The following is a 17,891-nucleotide window of genomic DNA, read 5'->3' on the forward strand; positions in this document are numbered from 1 at the left end:
GACATGTGTTTGCCTATAGTGTTTGTCTCACAGACTCTTGGGCTGTCCTATAATGCATCCCTGAGTAAATTCTGGCCAATTGGGAATCTGAGATGAGCCTCCATACTTGAACCCACAGAAACAATCTTCCCCACCGAGATGTGGCACGAAAAAACAAGGTGTCCCGTTTTTTTGGGGGGGGCACTTAGAAGGTATGTTCTCATTTTCTCTGGGTCTCAACAGCCCCTGGTTTGACCTACCAAACCTCACCACAGGAATCTGTTTCGAAGTCAAATATCCATCCTTATAATATGTACAGTTGTGACACAGGCAGGGTTTTCAAGAGCATGTGCAGTGAACCACTCACACACACACACCCCACAGCACTGAGTTGTCACACGACCCACAAACAAGGGACTGCAGCTCCAGGAAGGATTCCATACCTGTACCTACATTTCAAATATAACCGCCAATTTTGGAAAACAACTCCAGGCTTGGCAATGCCAAGTGTGCGCTCCCACAGCCGAAGATGCCGCACATACCTAAGAAGAAGAAGAAAAGTTTGGATTTGATATCCCGCTTTATCAGTACCCTAAGGAGCCTCAAAGCGGCTAACATTCTCCTTTCCCTTCCTCCCCCACAACAAACACTCTGTGAGGTGAGTGGGGCTGAGAGACTTCAGAGAAGTGTGACTGGCCCAAGGTCACCCAGCAGCTGCATGTGGAGGAGCGGAGACGCGAACCCAGTTCACCAGATTACGAGTCCACTGCTCTTAACCACTACACCACACTGGCTCCCTAAAGGAATAGCCTGGCCTAGTGGCAAGAGAGCATGGCACCACATTCCACACACAAACCCGGTTCAAGGCCTTTGTGCCCCAGTCAACTGTGAGCAGGAAGAAATTCAACAGGTGAAGTGTTTGGCCGCCACTGCCTTGCTGAACACCATTTCTTACGATATTTCTGCAGGGCAGCTGTTCTGGGCATCCTGTCTGCGTCAAAAAGCAAATTATGTGTTCGATTTCTGCCTGCTGTTGAGCAGATCGAGTTGCAGAAGCCTGGCAAAGGGGGAAAGGTGGTACCCTGCTCTCTAACCCTCGAGGTATGGGCAACATCTTTGGGAAACCTCAGTGCCACTGAGCCAGGGGCTGATTTGGGTTCTCCAGAATCAGTGGTTGTGCATGCAAAGTAAGGAAGGGTATCAGATCCTTCCTGGAAAAACCTACATTTGTGTGGGGGGGGTTATGAGTGAAGGGGGTGGCACTCTGCACATGTCCATTGAGGCCTTACCTCGGGTATTGGTGCACACATTCTAGGGCGGAGATCTGAGAGATCCGAGGGGTGAGACTTGAGGCTGCTTAAACCCGAAGAAAATTAGGGATCACTGCCCCCCCAGCTTCATTCCCCGTGATCCACCCATCCCTGATATCCCTCTTCTCGGGATTCCCACTCTGTTTACTTTGCTATGGTTACCCATCTTATTATCGCAGGCATTTTCCTGCCGGTCAAAACCTCAGAGATGCAAATCTCCCACAATAGCCATGGAAAGGCGGCTGGGATTTATCTCTGAAACAAAGTGAAGCAGGTGTCCCTGGGAGACAGGAGGGAAACCTCTGGCAGTAGGTGTACCTGGGGGAAAGGCCTTCCCCTCACCTGATCCACCCTTTCTGCAGAAATGCCTTGGTGACACAAAAAATGGGTCGTGTGGTTGTTAACGTAAATATTTTCCTCCAGCTTCGACTAGGACATAATTTGAATGAGGGCTGGACAGACAGGAATTATGGGGTGGTGAGGAGGAGGAAGAAGAGAGACAGGGGACTGGACGGGGGGGGCAGTATGTATTATTGTGAGTTTGGGCAGGGCTGTGTGCCTGAACCGCCTTCTAATTCCAGGATCCTGCACAGGTTCAATTCCCGGAATAGCCAGGCTACCTTCCAGGTGAGGAAATGGCCTAAGTACAGAACCTCAAGGGAACAAAGGAAATGGCTCTGTGCATTAGCGGAGCAAGAAGCAAGATCGTTGTCATTGGCAGACAACCCGCCCTCCCCCTGAAAGTCAGCTTTGCCTTTTAGCAGCCCTCTCCGCTTCCTGGGGCTTAACCCCCCCACCCCCAAATCCCTCTAGCCGTGTTTCTCCCAGCAGATCTGCTTTCTTTGCAAGACGCTTTCACCTCGCGTGGCAGGGATGTTGTTCTGTGTCCCTGATGGCGTTCCTGGTCCTCCAGAATAGCTGAACCCTTGTCCTGCATCCCTCCTGTGTGCCCCCCACTTGCTGGCCCCCAGAAGTGTCGGGGGGCGTTTCCAACATTGCACACCATCCCTGCAGGGCCTGGATGTCTGCACGCTCTCTGTCCTGTTGCTGCCAGGCCATTCACGATTCCTGCACGCCACTGAAATTTACTAATATTTCTATACGTTTCCAACATGACAGCATTTTAATATGCAACGAGCAATGTAGCCCTGTCCTGACTGAGGAAGGTCCCCCTGTGTTTTGCAGCCTCTCGTGGCGTTGAGCAAAGGAGAAAGGCAGCAGAGGAAAAGCCTCACTCAGGGCAGAGGAAAAACGGGTCGCCGCTGAGCCCTTAAGATCAGAAAAGGGAGGTCCTGGGGTTCAGCTGTGGTGTACAAAGAAGGTACCCCCCAATTGTAGCTGCTTTGGGGTGATGTGCAGCGACGGTGTCTCACGGGGGTCAACCCTCCCTGCCGCAGCTCCTCATTTGACTGAGTGACTCAGGGACAGCTGCCTTATCTTTCAGGGAAGGGACAGCAGCCTTCTGAGAAGCACCTTTGGCGGAGGGAATCCTAGAAAAACAAAATAGCTTTCCGAATTTTCATAACCACCAGGAGAGCCCAGGCCAAAGATCAACATGGCTGCCCACGCATCAAACTGCTTGCCTGAGGGGACATCCCTCCGCCAGGACCACACCTTGACCACACGGCCTGGGCTCTCTGCCAGAACCAGGACAGGGGTGGACTCTGGACCAAGCAGGTGGACGGGGGGCAGCTCAGCATCTAGATCTTTCCGGAGGCCGTGGGGTCTGGCTGGTGTGCTGCCACCCCTGGGAGCTGAGATGCCAGGGACCCAGAGGGCCTGGGCAAAGGTCAAGGCTAGGGACACATTTCCAGGTTGCAGGGCACCCTTCTCCTGGCCCAGGTGGGGGGCCAGCCCCATTGTCATGGACTCTCTGGCCCCAGGGGAATGGTGGGAGCAACCAGCTGGGGGACCCCCAAGGGAAGATGGCTCAGAGCCTGAGGATCAGCAGTCGGAGGGAGAAGACTGTGGGGGGGGGGAGGTGTCAGGGACAGAAGAGGTACCAGGGTTTAGCGAGGGGGGAGAGTGTGGCAGAAGCTGAAGCAGGAGAGGAGGGAGGCCAAGAGGCAGAGAGGGGTCAGACTGGAACAGAGTCCTGGATGTCTCCCCCTCCTGCTGCAACAATCTCCCCCCCCACCTGGTCTCCTGGAGCCAGTAGAGGCATGAAAAGGGCGGAGCAGAGGTTGGCTTCACGCTGGCGCAGTCTCTGATTGCTAGGGGGTAGCCCTGGACAGGAGGGGCAGCTGTGGGGAGACAGGAAGCCTCAGTCTCAGCGCTGCTTCATGGAGGCAAGACCTGCCAGAGAGGAGTCGCTGTGCTCACGAGGCCCGACACCCCTCTGCAGAACATAGTTTTGCTAATGAAGAGTTAACTGGAACAAGCACATTGTGATCTATTGCTGGCTCGCTCTTGACCCCATGAAGCTATTCCCCATCCATGACTCCATGTACTTCCAAGAAGAGAGGGGGCATTAAACGTTCTCAGCCCCCATTGCTCAGTGCTGGTGCAAGAGCCCTTTGAGGGAGAGCCTTGCAGCAAGCTGTGGAGCATCAGAGAGAACCTCCATGGTCAGGGGCAGTCTATCTTCTCTGAATGCCAATTAGCAGAGTGGAGCTGGCAGGGGAGAACTCACACTCTCATGGCTCATCTTGGGTTTTCTTGAGTAGTGTCTGCTCTCAGGAGAAAGACTCTGGATTCAGAGTTCAATAAGACGAGTCCGTCTGGATGAGGCTGAGGGCCTGCCTGCTCCAACATCCTGTTCTCACACTGGCCAATCAGATGCCCTAGAGGGAAGCAGGCAAACAGGACGTGAGCACAACAGACGGATGCTGGGCAATCGGTCCTGGTCCAAGAGGGCTCCTCTGATCTTCCCAGAGAAATTGCAAGGTGCGTTCATTCTAGAGATGATGCTCCAAGCGAGAATTTCTCCATCCTTGTTTAGTTCATGGCACAAACTCCTGGGTGCTTGTGGGTCGAATGTCTGGACCAGAAGATTTAATCTGTAAAAAGTCAAAGCAAGTTATGAATAGGTGGGAAAGTCCTCCTATTGAAAAGTTAATCCCATCTTGGAAGGATGGAAGGAAGGAAGGAAGGAAGGAAGGAAGGAAGGAAGGAAGGAAGGAAAATTCAATTTTCTCAGGTGGTAATGGCACTGGGCTTGATGCCTCCTTGATCCTGGGGGGCACCTTCTATTACCCATCCAGCATAAGGTAAACAAAAGAGACATTGATTACACGTTCAGGAAACAGGCGCTAAGTTCCTTTTTTTATTATTCCAAAATTTGCATGGAATAAATGAATGGAATCTTGCAGGCGATAAAATAGGGATCCCGAGGCTCAGAGTGACAGCAGTTCCCTGAGCCGTCTACAGACACGAGGCCCTGCTCCCGGAGATCTGACATGGAGAAGACTCAGCTGGTAAGGGCACCAATCCTGCTCCTTACATGGAGGGAAGGGGCAGGGGGAAGGCTGAAGCAGGGTCCATGGGGAGGCCCTTTGGGTTCTGCTGCTAGTTCCCAGAGATGTTTGGGGGGCTAGGAATTGTGCTGCTGACTTCCAAGCATAATAACAGATGTATAGCCCCCATCCTCAAAACCTTCAACCCTCTCTCAGAAGAACCTAAGGAGGGTCCTGTCCAAGGGCCTTCCCTCCTCCGCCACGACTTCGCCCAATTCCCCTGTCAAAGCCACGTCAGCCTGTGGCCTTCGGACATCTTGTGGAGTGTGGGGAATTTTTTTAACACCGCCTCCCCAGCATTCCTTACATTGGCCAAGCTGGCTGGGACTGGTGAGAGTGGTAGCTGTAAATATATCCAGAGGGCAACCCCTTGATTTATCATCTTGTCCACCTTTCTCAAGTTTCCTTTCTGCGATGACTCCCAGTCTTGTGTTTCCTTGGTCTGCACTGTTGTTGGACTACAACTCCCATCATCCCTAGGAAGCAGGACCAGGGGTCAGGGATGATGGGTGTTGTAGTCTAGCCACACGAACTGGGTCTCCCCCACCCGATCTAAATGGAATCTGATTTTTGCTCATTCATTGTGCTCTATATATTATTTATTGACTCCTCATCTGTTTAACTTCTGTCCGTCTGGAAACTTGGTAGGCGTGAGGGGGGACTAGGGACACAGCAGCCATATTGATCCCTGTATTTTGGAGAGGGGAATGAATTTCCACTCTCAGTTCACTCGGTCTAGCGCCTGTGTGGGGCTGCCCCACGTTGCTCCCTGGCTCATTGAGGTGACCTAGAAAAAGAGCGGGGAGAGCAAAGGCCACTTTGTCCGGAGGGCAAGCATTGTCCTGACTTTGGCACGTGAGATTTCCAACTGGGGGGCGAATGGCTGGGCTGTGAGTCTGAACCCCCCCCCCCACTAAGGGGTGAGCACCTGAAATGTAAAAAAAGTAGCATGTCAGGGAAATAGGACTAAGGCAGCCTTGTCCCTGGTATGCTAGATTTTGATGTGCAGGGATATTGCGGCTGTTTTCTTCTTCCTTCCATCCCTCTGGCGGGGAGGATTCCAAGTTTCCTCACGGATTTACTTAGCAAGATTGACAAGCAGCTTCATCAAATAGCTCCAAGTGGTGTGGGGGGGGAATGCACATAAAACACAGCTTAAATTTTACGTGTGTATCAATATCTGTATACCTATATAGATATATTGCATTGTTATATGTAAAATATATCATTTACTATGTAATATACTTATGATTAGAGCATATATAGTAAGCGTCTAAAATTATTTTATTTTACAAAAATGGTTGAAATGACGCAGTCCAGGAACGACTTGATTCTGCCAATTTTGCAGGCGGGTTTTTGGAGAGATTCCTGCCCACGTTATTCTGGGAATAGAATACAGTGGTACCTCAGGTACCGCGGGTTACATACGCTTCAGGTTACAGACTCCGCTAACCCAGAAATATTACCTCGGGTTAAGAAATTTGCTTCAGGATGAGAACAGAAATCGTGCTCTGGCGGTGCAGCAGCAGCAGGAGGCCCCATTAGCTAAAGTGGTGCTTCAGGTTAAGAACAGTTTCAGGTTAAGAACGGACCTCCAGAACAAATTACCGTATTTTTCGCTCTATAAGACGCACCAGACCATAAGACGCACCTAGTTTTTGGAGGAGGAAAACAAGAAAAAAAATATTCTGAATCTCAGAAGCCAGAACAGCAAGAGGGATCGCTGCGCAGTGAAAGCAGCAATCCCTCTTGCTGTTCTGGCTTCTGTGATAGCTGCGCAGCCTGCATTCGCTCCATAAGACGCACACACATTTCCCCTTACTTTTTAGGAGGGAAAAAGTGAGTCTTATAGAGCAAAAAATACGGTAAGTTCTTAACCCGAGGTACCACTGTACTCCAACTTCGGAAGGCTGCAAGGAAAAGGGGGTGGAAAATGGGCTACTAGATTTCTCTGTATGGCAAATGAATGTTTTGTGCAGTCCTGTTTGGGCTCTTCGCCATGACCTGTTATGACCGCTGCCCCCTCTTGCCCGCCCTTCCTTCCTTCCTTCCTTCCTTCCTTCCTTCCTTCCTTCCTTCTCCTAGGCTGCGATGTGCTTCCTGCTCTCGACGTTTGTGGCCAGCCAGGCCTTCCAATGCATGTCCTCCTCAAACTGTTGTGAAGAGACGACACTCAATAAAGTCGTGAAGAAACTCACTGACCATTCCTCCCAGTCCACCCAGTCTGCCCGTTCCTCCCGGTCCGTGTCTTCCTCTGACGACTGCCGCTCGATTCCTGGTGTAAAGAACATGGCCTCCAGTTCCCCTTGGCGATATGTGTAAGAGAGAAGAATCATACCTTTTATTCCTTTGCCTCCTCATCCGTCCCATTTTCATAGAATCGTAGAGTCGGAAGGGACCCCCAGGGTCCTCTAGTCCACCCCGCCCCCTGCAATGCGGGCATCTCCAAGTGTGGTCTCCCATCCAATTTGAAACCATACCGGACCCTGCTTAGCTTTCCAAATGTGCTTGCAGTTTTATTGCTCCACCACCGACTGGAAATAAAGAGGCATCCCTTTGGCCCTGCCAGGCACCACCAACAATGCCCTCCAGATTTCCCAGAGGGCTCAGCTGGTTAGAGCTGGGTGCTGAGGGGGCCGAGGTTGCAGCTTTGATCCCCGGATGGGACAGCTGCATATTCCTGCCTCGCAGGGACTGGTTGCTCCTCAGCGTCCCTTCCAGTCAGACCAGTTTCAGGGGTGACTGGAGTTCCTTTCCAAGATATCTGGAGGGCACCGTGTTGGGGAAGGCTAATCTAACCCAGCATTAGTCCCCCAAAGCTCCTCATCCCACACTTTTATTATTATATTTTATATTTTATATTTTATATTTTATATTTTATATTTTATATTTTATATTATTATATTTCTCTTTCGCTCCGCAACCAGCATCCCAGTGCATTGCCCCATCAGACCACCATCCAGTCTAAAATGGCTCAAAGACAGACCTGTCCTTTCTCTTGCTCCCCCAGGGAAGACATCCAGGACTCCCGCTACCCTCGACTCCTCTGGAAAGCCCAGTGTATCTGCCAAAATTCCTGCGTCTCCTTGAGGCACCCTGTGGAAAATGCCACCGAAAAGACCTTCGTCCAGAAGGAGGTAAACGGGGAGTCCGTACCAATCTTTGCCGACACGACTGTCTACTATCGGAGGCCTTGTGCGAATGTCGACAAGTCCTTCTACCTTGAGCCGCAGAAATATCCTTTGCCGGTGGCCTGCACCTGTGTGGCCACACAGTGAGGCTTCGAAGCGGGAAGGGGATCCCCAGAGCAAAACCGTGGATGGGATTCAGAGGGAGGGAGCCTCTGAACATGTGCAGAGTTCATTTCCCTCACAGGCTGCCACCCGCATGTCCACCCACAGGACCTGGGTACACCAGAACCTCACTGTCTCTTTGCTCATTTCTAACTTCAGAATTAATTGCAGTGAAAAGGAAAAGCTCCCTCAAGTGACATTAGAGAATAAAGGTAGCGAGAGGCAAACAAAATGGCAACGGGGGAAATGTTCACGCATGAATTGTTGCAGGAGCAACTTGTTACAGAAGAATATTCCCTGATAAGCCTTGCCTTCCCCTATCCTGGCTTGTGTGTGTGACCCTCTGCTCATCCCTACAGCTAGCAATGCCCACATTTATAGGCCAGGATCATTTCTCAACTATTTGTACGCTTGCACTAAAATCCGCTGTCTCTTATCTGCTGTCTCAAAGAAACTTAACCATCTTGCCTTTTTTATTTTAAATTTTTCAATAAAACATTCCAAAGACAGCAGAATGTGTCTTGCCTTCTTCATCCAGAGAAAACAGGACTCCGCCTCCCTTTGCGGGCGGTTGGGCTAGATCAGGGTCCTCAAACTTTTTAAACAGGGGGCCAGTTCACTGTCCCTCCGACACTGTTGGGGGCCGGACTATAGTTTGAAAAAAATATGAATGGATTCCTATGCACACTGCACATATTTTATTTGTGGTGCACAAAAAACAGGAAAAACAATACAATATTTAAAACGGAGAACGATTTGAATCAACATAAACTTATAAGTATTTCAATGGGAAGTATGGGCCTGCTTTTGGCTAATGAGATGGTCAATATCCGGTTCCATATTTGTCACTGCTAGTCGTAGCAAGTGATGCAAGATTACCAAAGTGTCGTCCCCTGGTCTTTCTCAACTGCATGAAGAAGGGGGAAATACCTCACAATGTCAATGAGGAGAAAATTGTCTATGCTTGAGTATAACCTTGTTTGATTTCTCGCGATATTCAGTCGTCTGGTTTGCTACTTTGCAAAATACTAATAAACCGCTGCAGAGAGAACGAGAGAGAGAGAGAGAGGAAAAAAGAGAGAGAAATGAGAACGGAGCCTGGGTTGAGGTAAAAGTAAGAGCCGTCCCTCCCAGCACAGGCTAGGCTAGGCGCCCCCAGTCTCCCTCACCCTGGGAGTGCAGCCACCACAAGCCCAGCCAAGTGCTCCTCTGAGGCGAAAGAACGGGCGGGTGAGCGCGGGTGCGTGTTTTGATCTCAGGCCTCGCCGCTGCCTCTCTTCCTTCTCCAAATGGTAGAGAAGGGCTCCTCGCGATGGTGCCCGTAACGTCGCTGACCGGCTTCTTCCTTTCCTTTCCTTCTCCCTCCTCTCCTCTACGCAGTGTGGGGAGGGAGGATGGAAACACACCTAGACCCGTTAGCAGCGGTTTTCAACTTTTGAGTCCCCAGATGTTGTTGGACTACAACTCCCATAATCCCTGAGCTCTGGCCTTGCTAGCTAGGGGTGATGGGAGTTGTAGTTCAACAACATCTGGGGACCCACAGGTTGAGAAAGGCTGCATTAGAGGGCCGGATGCAGCCCGCGGACTGTAGCTTGAGGACCCCTGGGCTAGATGATCCACTGGGTCCCTTCCAACTCAGCCCTTCTACGATTCTGTGATTCCTTGCGGCTGATACAGTGGTACCTCAGGTTAAGTACTTTATTCGTTCCGGAGGTCCGTACTTAACCTAAAACTGTATTTAACCTGAAGCACCACTTTAGCTAGGGAACGCAGGTGGCGCTGTGGGTAAAACCTCAGCGCCTAGGACTTGCCAATCGCATGGTCGGCGGTTCGAATCCCCGCGGCGGGGTGCGCTCCCGTCGTTCGGTCCCAGCGCCTGCCAACCTAGCAGTTCGAAAGCACCCCCGGGTGCAAGTAGATAAATAGGGACCGCTCCGGCAGGAAGGTAAACGGCGTTCCGTGTGCTGCGCTGGCTCGCCAGATGCAGCTTGTCACGCTGGCCACGTGACCCGGAAGTGTCTGCGGACAGCGCTGGCTCCCGGCCTATAGAGTGAGATGAGCGCACAACCCCAGAGTCTGGCAAGACTGGCCCGAACGGGCAGGGGTACCTTTACCTTTACCTTTACCTCTTTAGCTAATGGGGCCTCCCGCTGCTGCTGCGTTGCCAGAGCACGATTTCTGTTCTCATCCTGAAGCAAAGTACTTAACCTGAAGCATTATTTCTGGGTTAGCAGAGTCTGTAACCTGACGCATATGTAACCTGAAGCGTATGTAACCTGAGGTACCACTGTACGTCGATGGCCCCTACTCCTCTGCTTCTGACTCTCCCTTTCCGTGAGAGTCCCAGACTTATCCCAAGGAATATCTTTTCCTCTCCCTCCGCTTTCATCTCTTGCCAAAGTGTGCTGACTGCTCCCGCCTTAGATTTTTTTGCATGATTCCCGAATGAAGCTGTTACGCTCTTTTCCTTTGGGAATATACTCAAGGCTTAATGGATCCATGCTGCTACCTGCAACGATGATGTCAGGGTGCCTGCCGCGTGATGTCATCATACTGGCCACCACCCAAGAGCACAGAGAACCAGCTTGGGCCGTGAATTCGCCACGTTTCAATGTCACTCAGCTTCATTTGGGGCAAGAATCTGGTGCAGGGAGCAGCTGTCGAACAGACAGAAATATCACAGGTGATGCAAGACAGTACACAGGAAAGAGAACGCACCACTTGTTGCATTTCCTCCTGCTGCACACAAGATCCAGGGTCAGAAGTCCAGCAAGGGCGGCGGGAGATGGTATCCCACTCTCTAACCACTGGGCAATGCTACCCCCCAAGGTCTGTGTGGCTTATCCGGCTTCAATGAGAGAGATGATAAGCTGGATACTGTATTACAGACACCAAACTCCCCTGTATTAGTGCCAACATTTTCCAGGCAAGAAAAGGTGTGGGAACCTTCCTGGGACTTTGTTCCTTTGTGTGCGAGTTGTAGCTACACAGTGATAGGTGTGGTGACACTCTGCACATGCTCAAAGAGGCCTTGCCTGTGTTGGTTACTGTACATATTCTTGGATGGAACTTTGTCTTCCGGGATTGAGATTTTGGAAGATGGAATCTGAGGCTGCTTGGGCCCAGGGAAAAGGAGAGCTCACTACCCCCCAGTGCCCCATAATTCACATAATTCGCATTTCCGTTCTTGGGATTCCCAGTCTGTTTACTTTGCCATGGTTACCCAGCGTATTATCACAGGTATTTTCCTGCCCGGAGTGAGATGCAAATCTCCTGCAGTAGCCATGGAAAGCCGGCTGGGATTTCCTTCCGAAACAAAGTGACACGGGTGTCCCTGGGAGACAGGAGAAAAACCCTCTGCCCCACCCAGGAACACCTCCATGACACATCAGAGCAAAGGGAATCCTGGAGAAAGAAAACAGTAAGGCAGTGGCTTTCAACCGTTTTGAGTCCATGGCTCCCAACACTTACATTTGCCTGGATGGCCTAGTTAGTTAGAGCATAGTGCTGACAGTACCAGGGTTGCAGGTTCGAATCCCGGATGGGACAGCTGGATTGGGGGGGGACTTCCAACAGCTCTGTGATTCTTTTTGATCACTCCTGCCCCATTTGTGCCCTTGCCCCCGATCCACTGCGCCTGGCTTTCTGAATCAGAGAACCTTAAAGACATCATTGATTTTTCGCAACTCCCAAGGAAACCTTTCCAAGAGAGCGGGACGCGCCCTGCCCTCTTCATCCAGCGACCCCTACTGGCGGAAAAGCGCAAGTCCCTTTCCCCAGTGCCCGAGGCGCCTCCCCTGCTCTCTACCGCCCCCTGGCGGCCTTTTCTCGTCACTGCAGCCCCGGGCCCGTCCATGCCCCCCCCCCGCCCCACACTTCTTTCTTTTCCTCCCACGCTCTTGCAAAGCATCTGAACGGGTCGCGGCGGAGAGAATGCGGTCCATTCACTTCTGCCCTCCGGCCTCCCGTCCCCCCAGACAATGCGGCCCTTGTTCTCCCCGGGGCAGTCCGTTCCTGGCCCTCGAGAGACAATCCCCCTCCTTGTCCGGCCATGGGGTGGGGGGCTGAGTGGGCAGGTGGGCCCAGAGACCCGCCACCCGCGCCACGGCCACCCCTGGTGGTCCTGGGGGCCGGAGAGGCACTCGGGGGCCAGAAGGCAGAGTCTCCCTTCTGGAGCCTGGACGGGGCGGACCCTTTCGTTCCTCTCCATCCTCTCCCTTCATTTCATTTTTCCTCCTCTTCTCCCTCCAGCCCCCTTTCTTCGGGCTTCCTCCCCGCCTCCCCGGCGTGGAAATCCGGCTGGGCGCCAGGTGGAGAGAAACAGGCTCCGTCTTTCATCTCTCTCCCCCCACCCTCGACCCCCTTTCCCCAGCAGCGCCCTCCCTCCGGCCAGAGGCAGCCAGCAGGATGGGCGAGCCCCAGGAGGGACCTGGGGGGCTGCGGGGCTTCTCCCTCGACAAGGACTTCCTGCGCTCCCCCAAGGGGGTGGTGATGGAGGCAGAGCTGGTAACGGAAGACCCCCACCCACCGCACCCTCCTCCTCCTTCCCTGCTCCCCCCCTGCTTCTCCCCCCCCCTTTTCACCCAACACTTTCTCTCCATCCTCTTAAGTCGGTGGTGCCATGAACTAATATTTTTTAAACTCCGGAGTCTGGACTTAAAATGGTCTTCTGGGGAAGCCCCTCTCTGAACTGCTCAGGGATCAGGTTTCACTTAGTTAATTCAGAAGTGGGTCTACCAGCTAGCCAATCCTGCTGGGGGGGTTATTTGTGGGGGGTGGGGTAAGGTCCGGCTCGTTCTTTAGAGTGGGGCCCTATCCTGGTGGCCCCTCTCTCCTTGCTTTTCTTTCCTTCCGCCTTTCTTCATTAATTCATTCATTTGATTCATCCCCTCCTTTTTAGAACTTTACCTTTTTTTTCTTCTCCGCTTTCCCCAATCGTTCCTCTTTTCTTTTTGCATAAAACTAAAGAATTGGAGAGTTAGAGGTCTCGTCTAGTGCAACCCCTTGCAGTGCAGAAACCTCTGCTTTTCTTAATTCCTCCTTCGCAGACCTTTTCCTTTTTCCTCTGTTTGTCTTTCAATCCTTCCATTTGGCTGGCTTAATTTTCATTCCCTCCCTGCTAATTCCTGTGAATCTTGTGAATGCCTTTTTTTGCTCCCCCTCCATTCTTTGGGAGGGGGTTCACCTCTTTGATGGAGGCTTGGGTGGGTGGGGGTCCACTTCTTTATCCAAAATGTATAGCCCAGAGTTTTAAGGCAGGGACTGTGGGGGGATAGGTCTTATGGGAAATTTTATTCCAAAAGTCTGTGCCGTGGGGTGGATGAAGAAATGAGAGGGGGACAAGTTTTTGCTTTGAACAAAACCACTGATTTTCCACTGGCCCTGAGCACAGGTTGATTATCTTTGTGTATCCATCATATACACATTATTATCATTATTATATATATTGATCTATAGAATCCAAAAAACGAAAGCACAGGTCTATGTGAGTGTCTGGATCCCATACATTCAAAGTTTCTTTTTTTAAATCCTCTTTTTAAAAAATGAATTGCTTTGATTGTGATCATGGTCCCCTTTCTAATTATGGACCACACTCCCATTCCTTCTTGCTATCTTTTATTATCAGCTCAGTAAATCACATAGCTAGTTCCAATACTTCTTATTGACAATTATGACAACTTTTCCTTTTTTAAAAAAAAAACCCAAAACATTTTTTCTTTTGTTTCTTTTTTCTGAAACTCGTTTGCTGTTACAGGTATTAAATTTCAATTCAAATATTTGGGGGGGGGTAGAAACCAAATATTTTGGGGGGCACTTTTGGGTAAGGGGAGAGCAGCCAAAATGTAGAATCATAGAATTGCATGTAGCCCAACCCCCTTGCAATACAGGTATCTCAGCTAAAACATCCCTGACAGAGAGCCACCCAACCTCTGCTTAGAAACCTCCAGTGGAGAGGAGACCATGGCAGTATGGTCTGCTTTTGAGTTCTCCAGAAATCTTCATGGGGGAGCTGTCACTCAAAGCACGGGGCAGCGTTTCACCTGAAAGGTATTTTAGAAGGATGGAAGTGGTGGGAGTACAGTGGTACCTCGGGTTAAGTATTTAATTTGTTCCAGAGGTCCGTTCTTAACCTGAAACTGTTCTTAACCTGAAGCACCACTTTAACTAATGGGGCCTCCTGCTGCCACTGCACCGCTGCTGCGCGATTTCTGTTCTCATCCTGAAGCAAAGTTCTTAACCTGAGGTAATATTTCTGGGTTAGCGGAGTCTGTAACCTGAAGCGTATGTAATCCGAGGTACCACTGTAGTTTCTGCTGTTTTTTTTTCCCAAAGGAAAATTTCCAAATCTGCAACACTGAGCGCAGAGCTAAGAGGAGAGATCATAAATCCAGAGCAAAGGTGTGGGATTTTTTTGTGTGGGAGGATGAAATCAGGCTACAAATTATGCCAACTGGGATCATTAATTGCTGGGACGGAGTGTGTGTGTGTGTGTGTGTGTGTGTGTGTGTGTGTGTGTGTAGAGTCCATCTCAAAAGAGTAGGATTCTATTTTATATATATGAAAGTGAGCCCCTTTGGGAATGCACATCACACTTGTCCTTTTGCCTCCCGCTTGCCCCCTTCCTCCAGGGCCTCTGCTTCCTGGTCTTCCTGCTGCTCACAGCTTCCATTTCTGCCTACATGGGTGCAGCCCTCCTGGAAGTGCTGGTGACACTGGCGTTCTTGGGACTGCGGGCGACGCACTACTACGAGCGCTTGACTCGCGTCAACTGGCCCTGCCTGGTGGGTAGCCATGCTTTCCCCATAATCTCCTTTGCAGCGCTTGGTCGTGCTCCCCGCGGCCAATGTCTTGCCGAAAGAGGCATTGGAGTCGACTGAGCAACACCGAAGCGCATTGACATGCCTTCCTCTGTGCCAGATTTCCTTCTTGTGCTGCAGCGGGACTGTAGCTTTGTCTGCCTTCCTGGATTGGATTTTGCCATTTGCACGCTTTCTGGTACAGTGGTACCTCAGATTAAGTACTTAATTCGTTCCGGAGGTCCGTTCTTAACCTGAAACTGTTCTTAACCTGAAGCACCACTTTAGCTAATGGGGCCTCCCGCTGCTGCTGTGCCACCGCTGCACGATTTCTGTTCTCATCCTGAAGCAAAGTTCTTAACCTGAAGCACTATTTCTGGGTTAGCAGAGTCTGTAACCTGAAGCTTTTGTAACCTGAAGCGTATGTAACCCGAGGTATCACTGTACTGGTTTCAACTGGTCTTCCCGCCCGCAGCTCAGCCCTCGATGACCCTCCTCTCTCCTCCCGCCACAGGATTTCCTTCGCTGCATCAGCGCCGCAATAGTCTTCACGGTAGTGGCCTTTGCCGTCATTGCTGCCAGCCACGAGGGATCTGCCGTGTCTGCCTTTGTGAGTTATCAACCCTTTCCCTACAAACTCCCCTTTCTGGCCACGCCCCTTATTGGAGCCCCTCCCCAAGGGGCGTGGCATATAAACAGACAGCCAACCCACTGCAAGGTAGGACTGTGTGGGTTCTGTCAGAGCCCTGGCTCGACCTAAGATATCCTTCCAAATGTGGGGTGCTTGAGGGGTACCACCCCCAAAAAAAATTCCACCTTCCCCCAATCTGTTATCGCTCCCTCCCCTCCCACCTCCTGCCATTCACTCACAATTCTTGGTCCCTTCGCAGGTCTTCAGCTTGATTCTCATTGCTGTCTTCTGTTTCGACGCCTACAAAACATACAGGGCAGAAATGGGGGCGGACCAGGGTGAGTGGCGCCAGGGAGAGGGTGCTGCCAAGAGTGGGTGCAATGGTGGCATGGATGAAGCCTGGGGCAGAAAAACGGGGGCCTCCCTGCAGCGGTGAACGGAACGATCGGCATTTTATACCGGATTTAAGAGGGCAGGTCCCTGCCCCACTGAGCCTACAGTCTGTTGGATTTTTAATGTTTTTGTACAAAGTTTTTTCTCCTTTATAAATCACGTTAATTTTTACTTATTATAATGTATCAGATCTACTAGTTGTGGTTCGTTTTTTTGAATTGAAGGCTTGTGAAATAAAGAGTCTACAGTCTAAAGTTTGACACAGGGGAAACAGGGGAAAGAGAGGGAAGTGGAGCAGGTGGATCAACCGAGAGGCAGCATGTCAGGGGTCGCCAACAATGTGCTCGTGGGCGCAGCGGTGCTCTTGAGTTCTTCTCCTGGTGCCCACGACACCCCTGAGCCCTTCCTCGCTGCCCCCTTGGTCATGGCGGTGGTGGTTACCTAGGATTACATAGAGTTGAAGGAGGAAGCTGGAAGAGTGACGCTCTGTCCCATTTCCTCTTTCAGCTCTTGTGCTTTTAAGGCTCAGGTCAGTCCTGCCTGATGCAACATTTAACGTATATTTCGCTCTATAAGACGCACCAGACCACAAGACGCACCTAGTTTTTGGAGGAGGAAAACAAGAAAAAAAATATTCTGAATCTCAGAAGCCAGAACAGCAAGAGGGATCGCTGCGTAGTGAAAGCAGCGATCCCTCTTGCTGTTCTGGCTGCTGGGATAGCTGCGCAGCCTGCATTCGCTCCATAAGACGCACACACATTTCCCCTTACTTTTTAGGAGGGAAAAAGTGAGTCTTATAGAGCAAAAATACGGTAGCTAGATCATTTGGAAAAGCAGAGTGTGTGTGCCTGCATTCATTCTCTCTTTCTCAGCACCTGCAATGCAACAATTTTTTCTAAACTTCCACCATGTTGCCTCCTACTCTCCTTTTCTCAGAACTTAAAAAGCCCCCAGGTGCTTCACCCTTCCTTCACCGGGTTTACTCTGAGTAGGGCTAGCAGCATTGAGCTTTGGCCGAGGGAGGGACAAAGAGGAAAGGCAGACCCACAGATGACGAAGAAAACAATGTACAACTTGCTGTCCTCACGGCAGGGTTGACTCTCCTCTGACCCAGAGAGGCAACTGACCTTGTGAACGCTCTTTCTCTCTTGTAGACCCAGATCTGGGCTGAGGGTCCCTGCGATCAACACACAGCTGCTGCTGCTGCCCTACATCCCTCGCTCCCCTGCCCCACAGCCTTTCTGCAGCTTCCTTGAACCCTTCTTCCTCGCTCTGAAGACGATGCTTCTATCTTCTTCCCCAGGGACCAGTGGGGTGCTGCTCACTGCTTCTGTGGGAGCAAAGGCCCACCCCACAACAGACCCACTTTGCTGAATCCCACCCCCCATCAAACTGGAACGTGGATCCTTGGTGGCTGAGCTCCTGGGTGTTCCCCCCCCTTCCCTTTTGTATTTAACTTGATGAGGAGACGAAATTAAAAGGTGCTTTTAATATGGTACGCTGGCCTCTTATGTGTCCACACACGCACGAGTGGGGGATGCACATGCGTGAGTGTGAGCGCATGAATGTACGACCGCGGTGCTCAGGTCCCATTTGTGGGCTTCTGGTCGTTGCTGTAATAACAGGATTTTGGGCTGGATGGGTCACAGGCCCGATCCTGCGGCAGGACTCTTCTGATGCTCTTACGACTGCGCAAGGAGCACGTCCCACAAGTGTGGGTGCACAAAAAATCTTGGGCTTTTGTCTCTGCTCGCAAGTGCCTGGATTTGCAGGTGGCACACAGGGAGGCTCGGAGATGTGCGAATCTGAGGGAGTGTGCCAAAAGTGTGAGCTGAGAAAGAGGTGTGGAAGGAGGGAGATGGCTAGGAAAAAGAGAAGCAGAGCGTTGCGGAGGGGATAGTCTCTTGGTAGAGATGAAATGAGATAATGCAAAGGCAGGATGAAAAGGCGGACAGGTCCATGTACAATGGTATCTTGGGTTACGTACTTAATTTGTTCCAGAGGTCTGTGCTTAACCTGAAACTGTTCTTAAC

At 51.1% G+C, this 17,891-nt stretch overlaps 2 protein-coding genes across 3 annotated transcripts; both read left to right on the forward strand.

Moving 5' to 3' along the window:
- Nucleotides 1-4,461: 4,461 nt before the first annotated feature.
- Nucleotides 4,462-8,229, forward strand: LOC128400614 (interleukin-25-like). The gene is made up of 3 exons (XM_053362923.1): nucleotides 4,462-4,705; nucleotides 6,830-7,062; nucleotides 7,755-8,229. Exons 1-3 carry the CDS (start codon nucleotides 4,688-4,690, stop codon nucleotides 8,020-8,022), a joined length of 519 nt encoding a protein of 172 aa, XP_053218898.1. The 5' UTR covers nucleotides 4,462-4,687; the 3' UTR covers nucleotides 8,023-8,229.
- A 3,901-nt stretch (nucleotides 8,230-12,130) lies between these two features.
- Nucleotides 12,131-17,356, forward strand: CMTM5 (CKLF like MARVEL transmembrane domain containing 5). Of its 2 annotated transcripts, none has more exons than XM_053362925.1 (5): nucleotides 12,131-12,543; nucleotides 14,667-14,819; nucleotides 15,349-15,444; nucleotides 15,725-15,803; nucleotides 17,013-17,356. In XM_053362925.1, exons 1-5 carry the CDS (start codon nucleotides 12,445-12,447, stop codon nucleotides 17,027-17,029), a joined length of 444 nt encoding a protein of 147 aa, XP_053218900.1. In that variant the 5' UTR covers nucleotides 12,131-12,444; the 3' UTR covers nucleotides 17,030-17,356. The 2 variants fall into 2 exon arrangements, with proteins under 2 accessions (XP_053218900.1, XP_053218899.1); XM_053362924.1 differs by lacking the exon at nucleotides 12,131-12,543 and adding an exon at nucleotides 13,455-13,792.
- The last annotated feature ends 535 nt before the right edge of the window (nucleotides 17,357-17,891 follow it).

The sequence above is a fragment of the Podarcis raffonei genome, chromosome 13 (assembly GCF_027172205.1).
Source record: "Podarcis raffonei isolate rPodRaf1 chromosome 13, rPodRaf1.pri, whole genome shotgun sequence".
Classification (NCBI taxonomy): Eukaryota; Metazoa; Chordata; class Lepidosauria; order Squamata; family Lacertidae; genus Podarcis; species Podarcis raffonei.

Bases quoted from the DNA above. Each gene is read 5' to 3' on its own strand.
- LOC128400614 (XM_053362923.1), top strand. The intron at 7,063-7,754 runs GTAAGAGAGAAG...TTGCTCCCCCAG, and splicing joins AGTTCCCCTTGGCGATATGT to GGAAGACATCCAGGACTCCC.
- CMTM5 (XM_053362925.1), top strand. From the start codon at position 12,445: ATGGGCGAGCCCCAGGAGGGACCTGGGGGGCTGCGGGGCTTCTCCCTC. The intron at 12,544-14,666 runs GTAACGGAAGAC...CCCTTCCTCCAG, and splicing joins TGGTGATGGAGGCAGAGCTG to GGCCTCTGCTTCCTGGTCTT. The intron at 15,445-15,724 runs GTGAGTTATCAA...GTCCCTTCGCAG, and splicing joins GATCTGCCGTGTCTGCCTTT to GTCTTCAGCTTGATTCTCAT.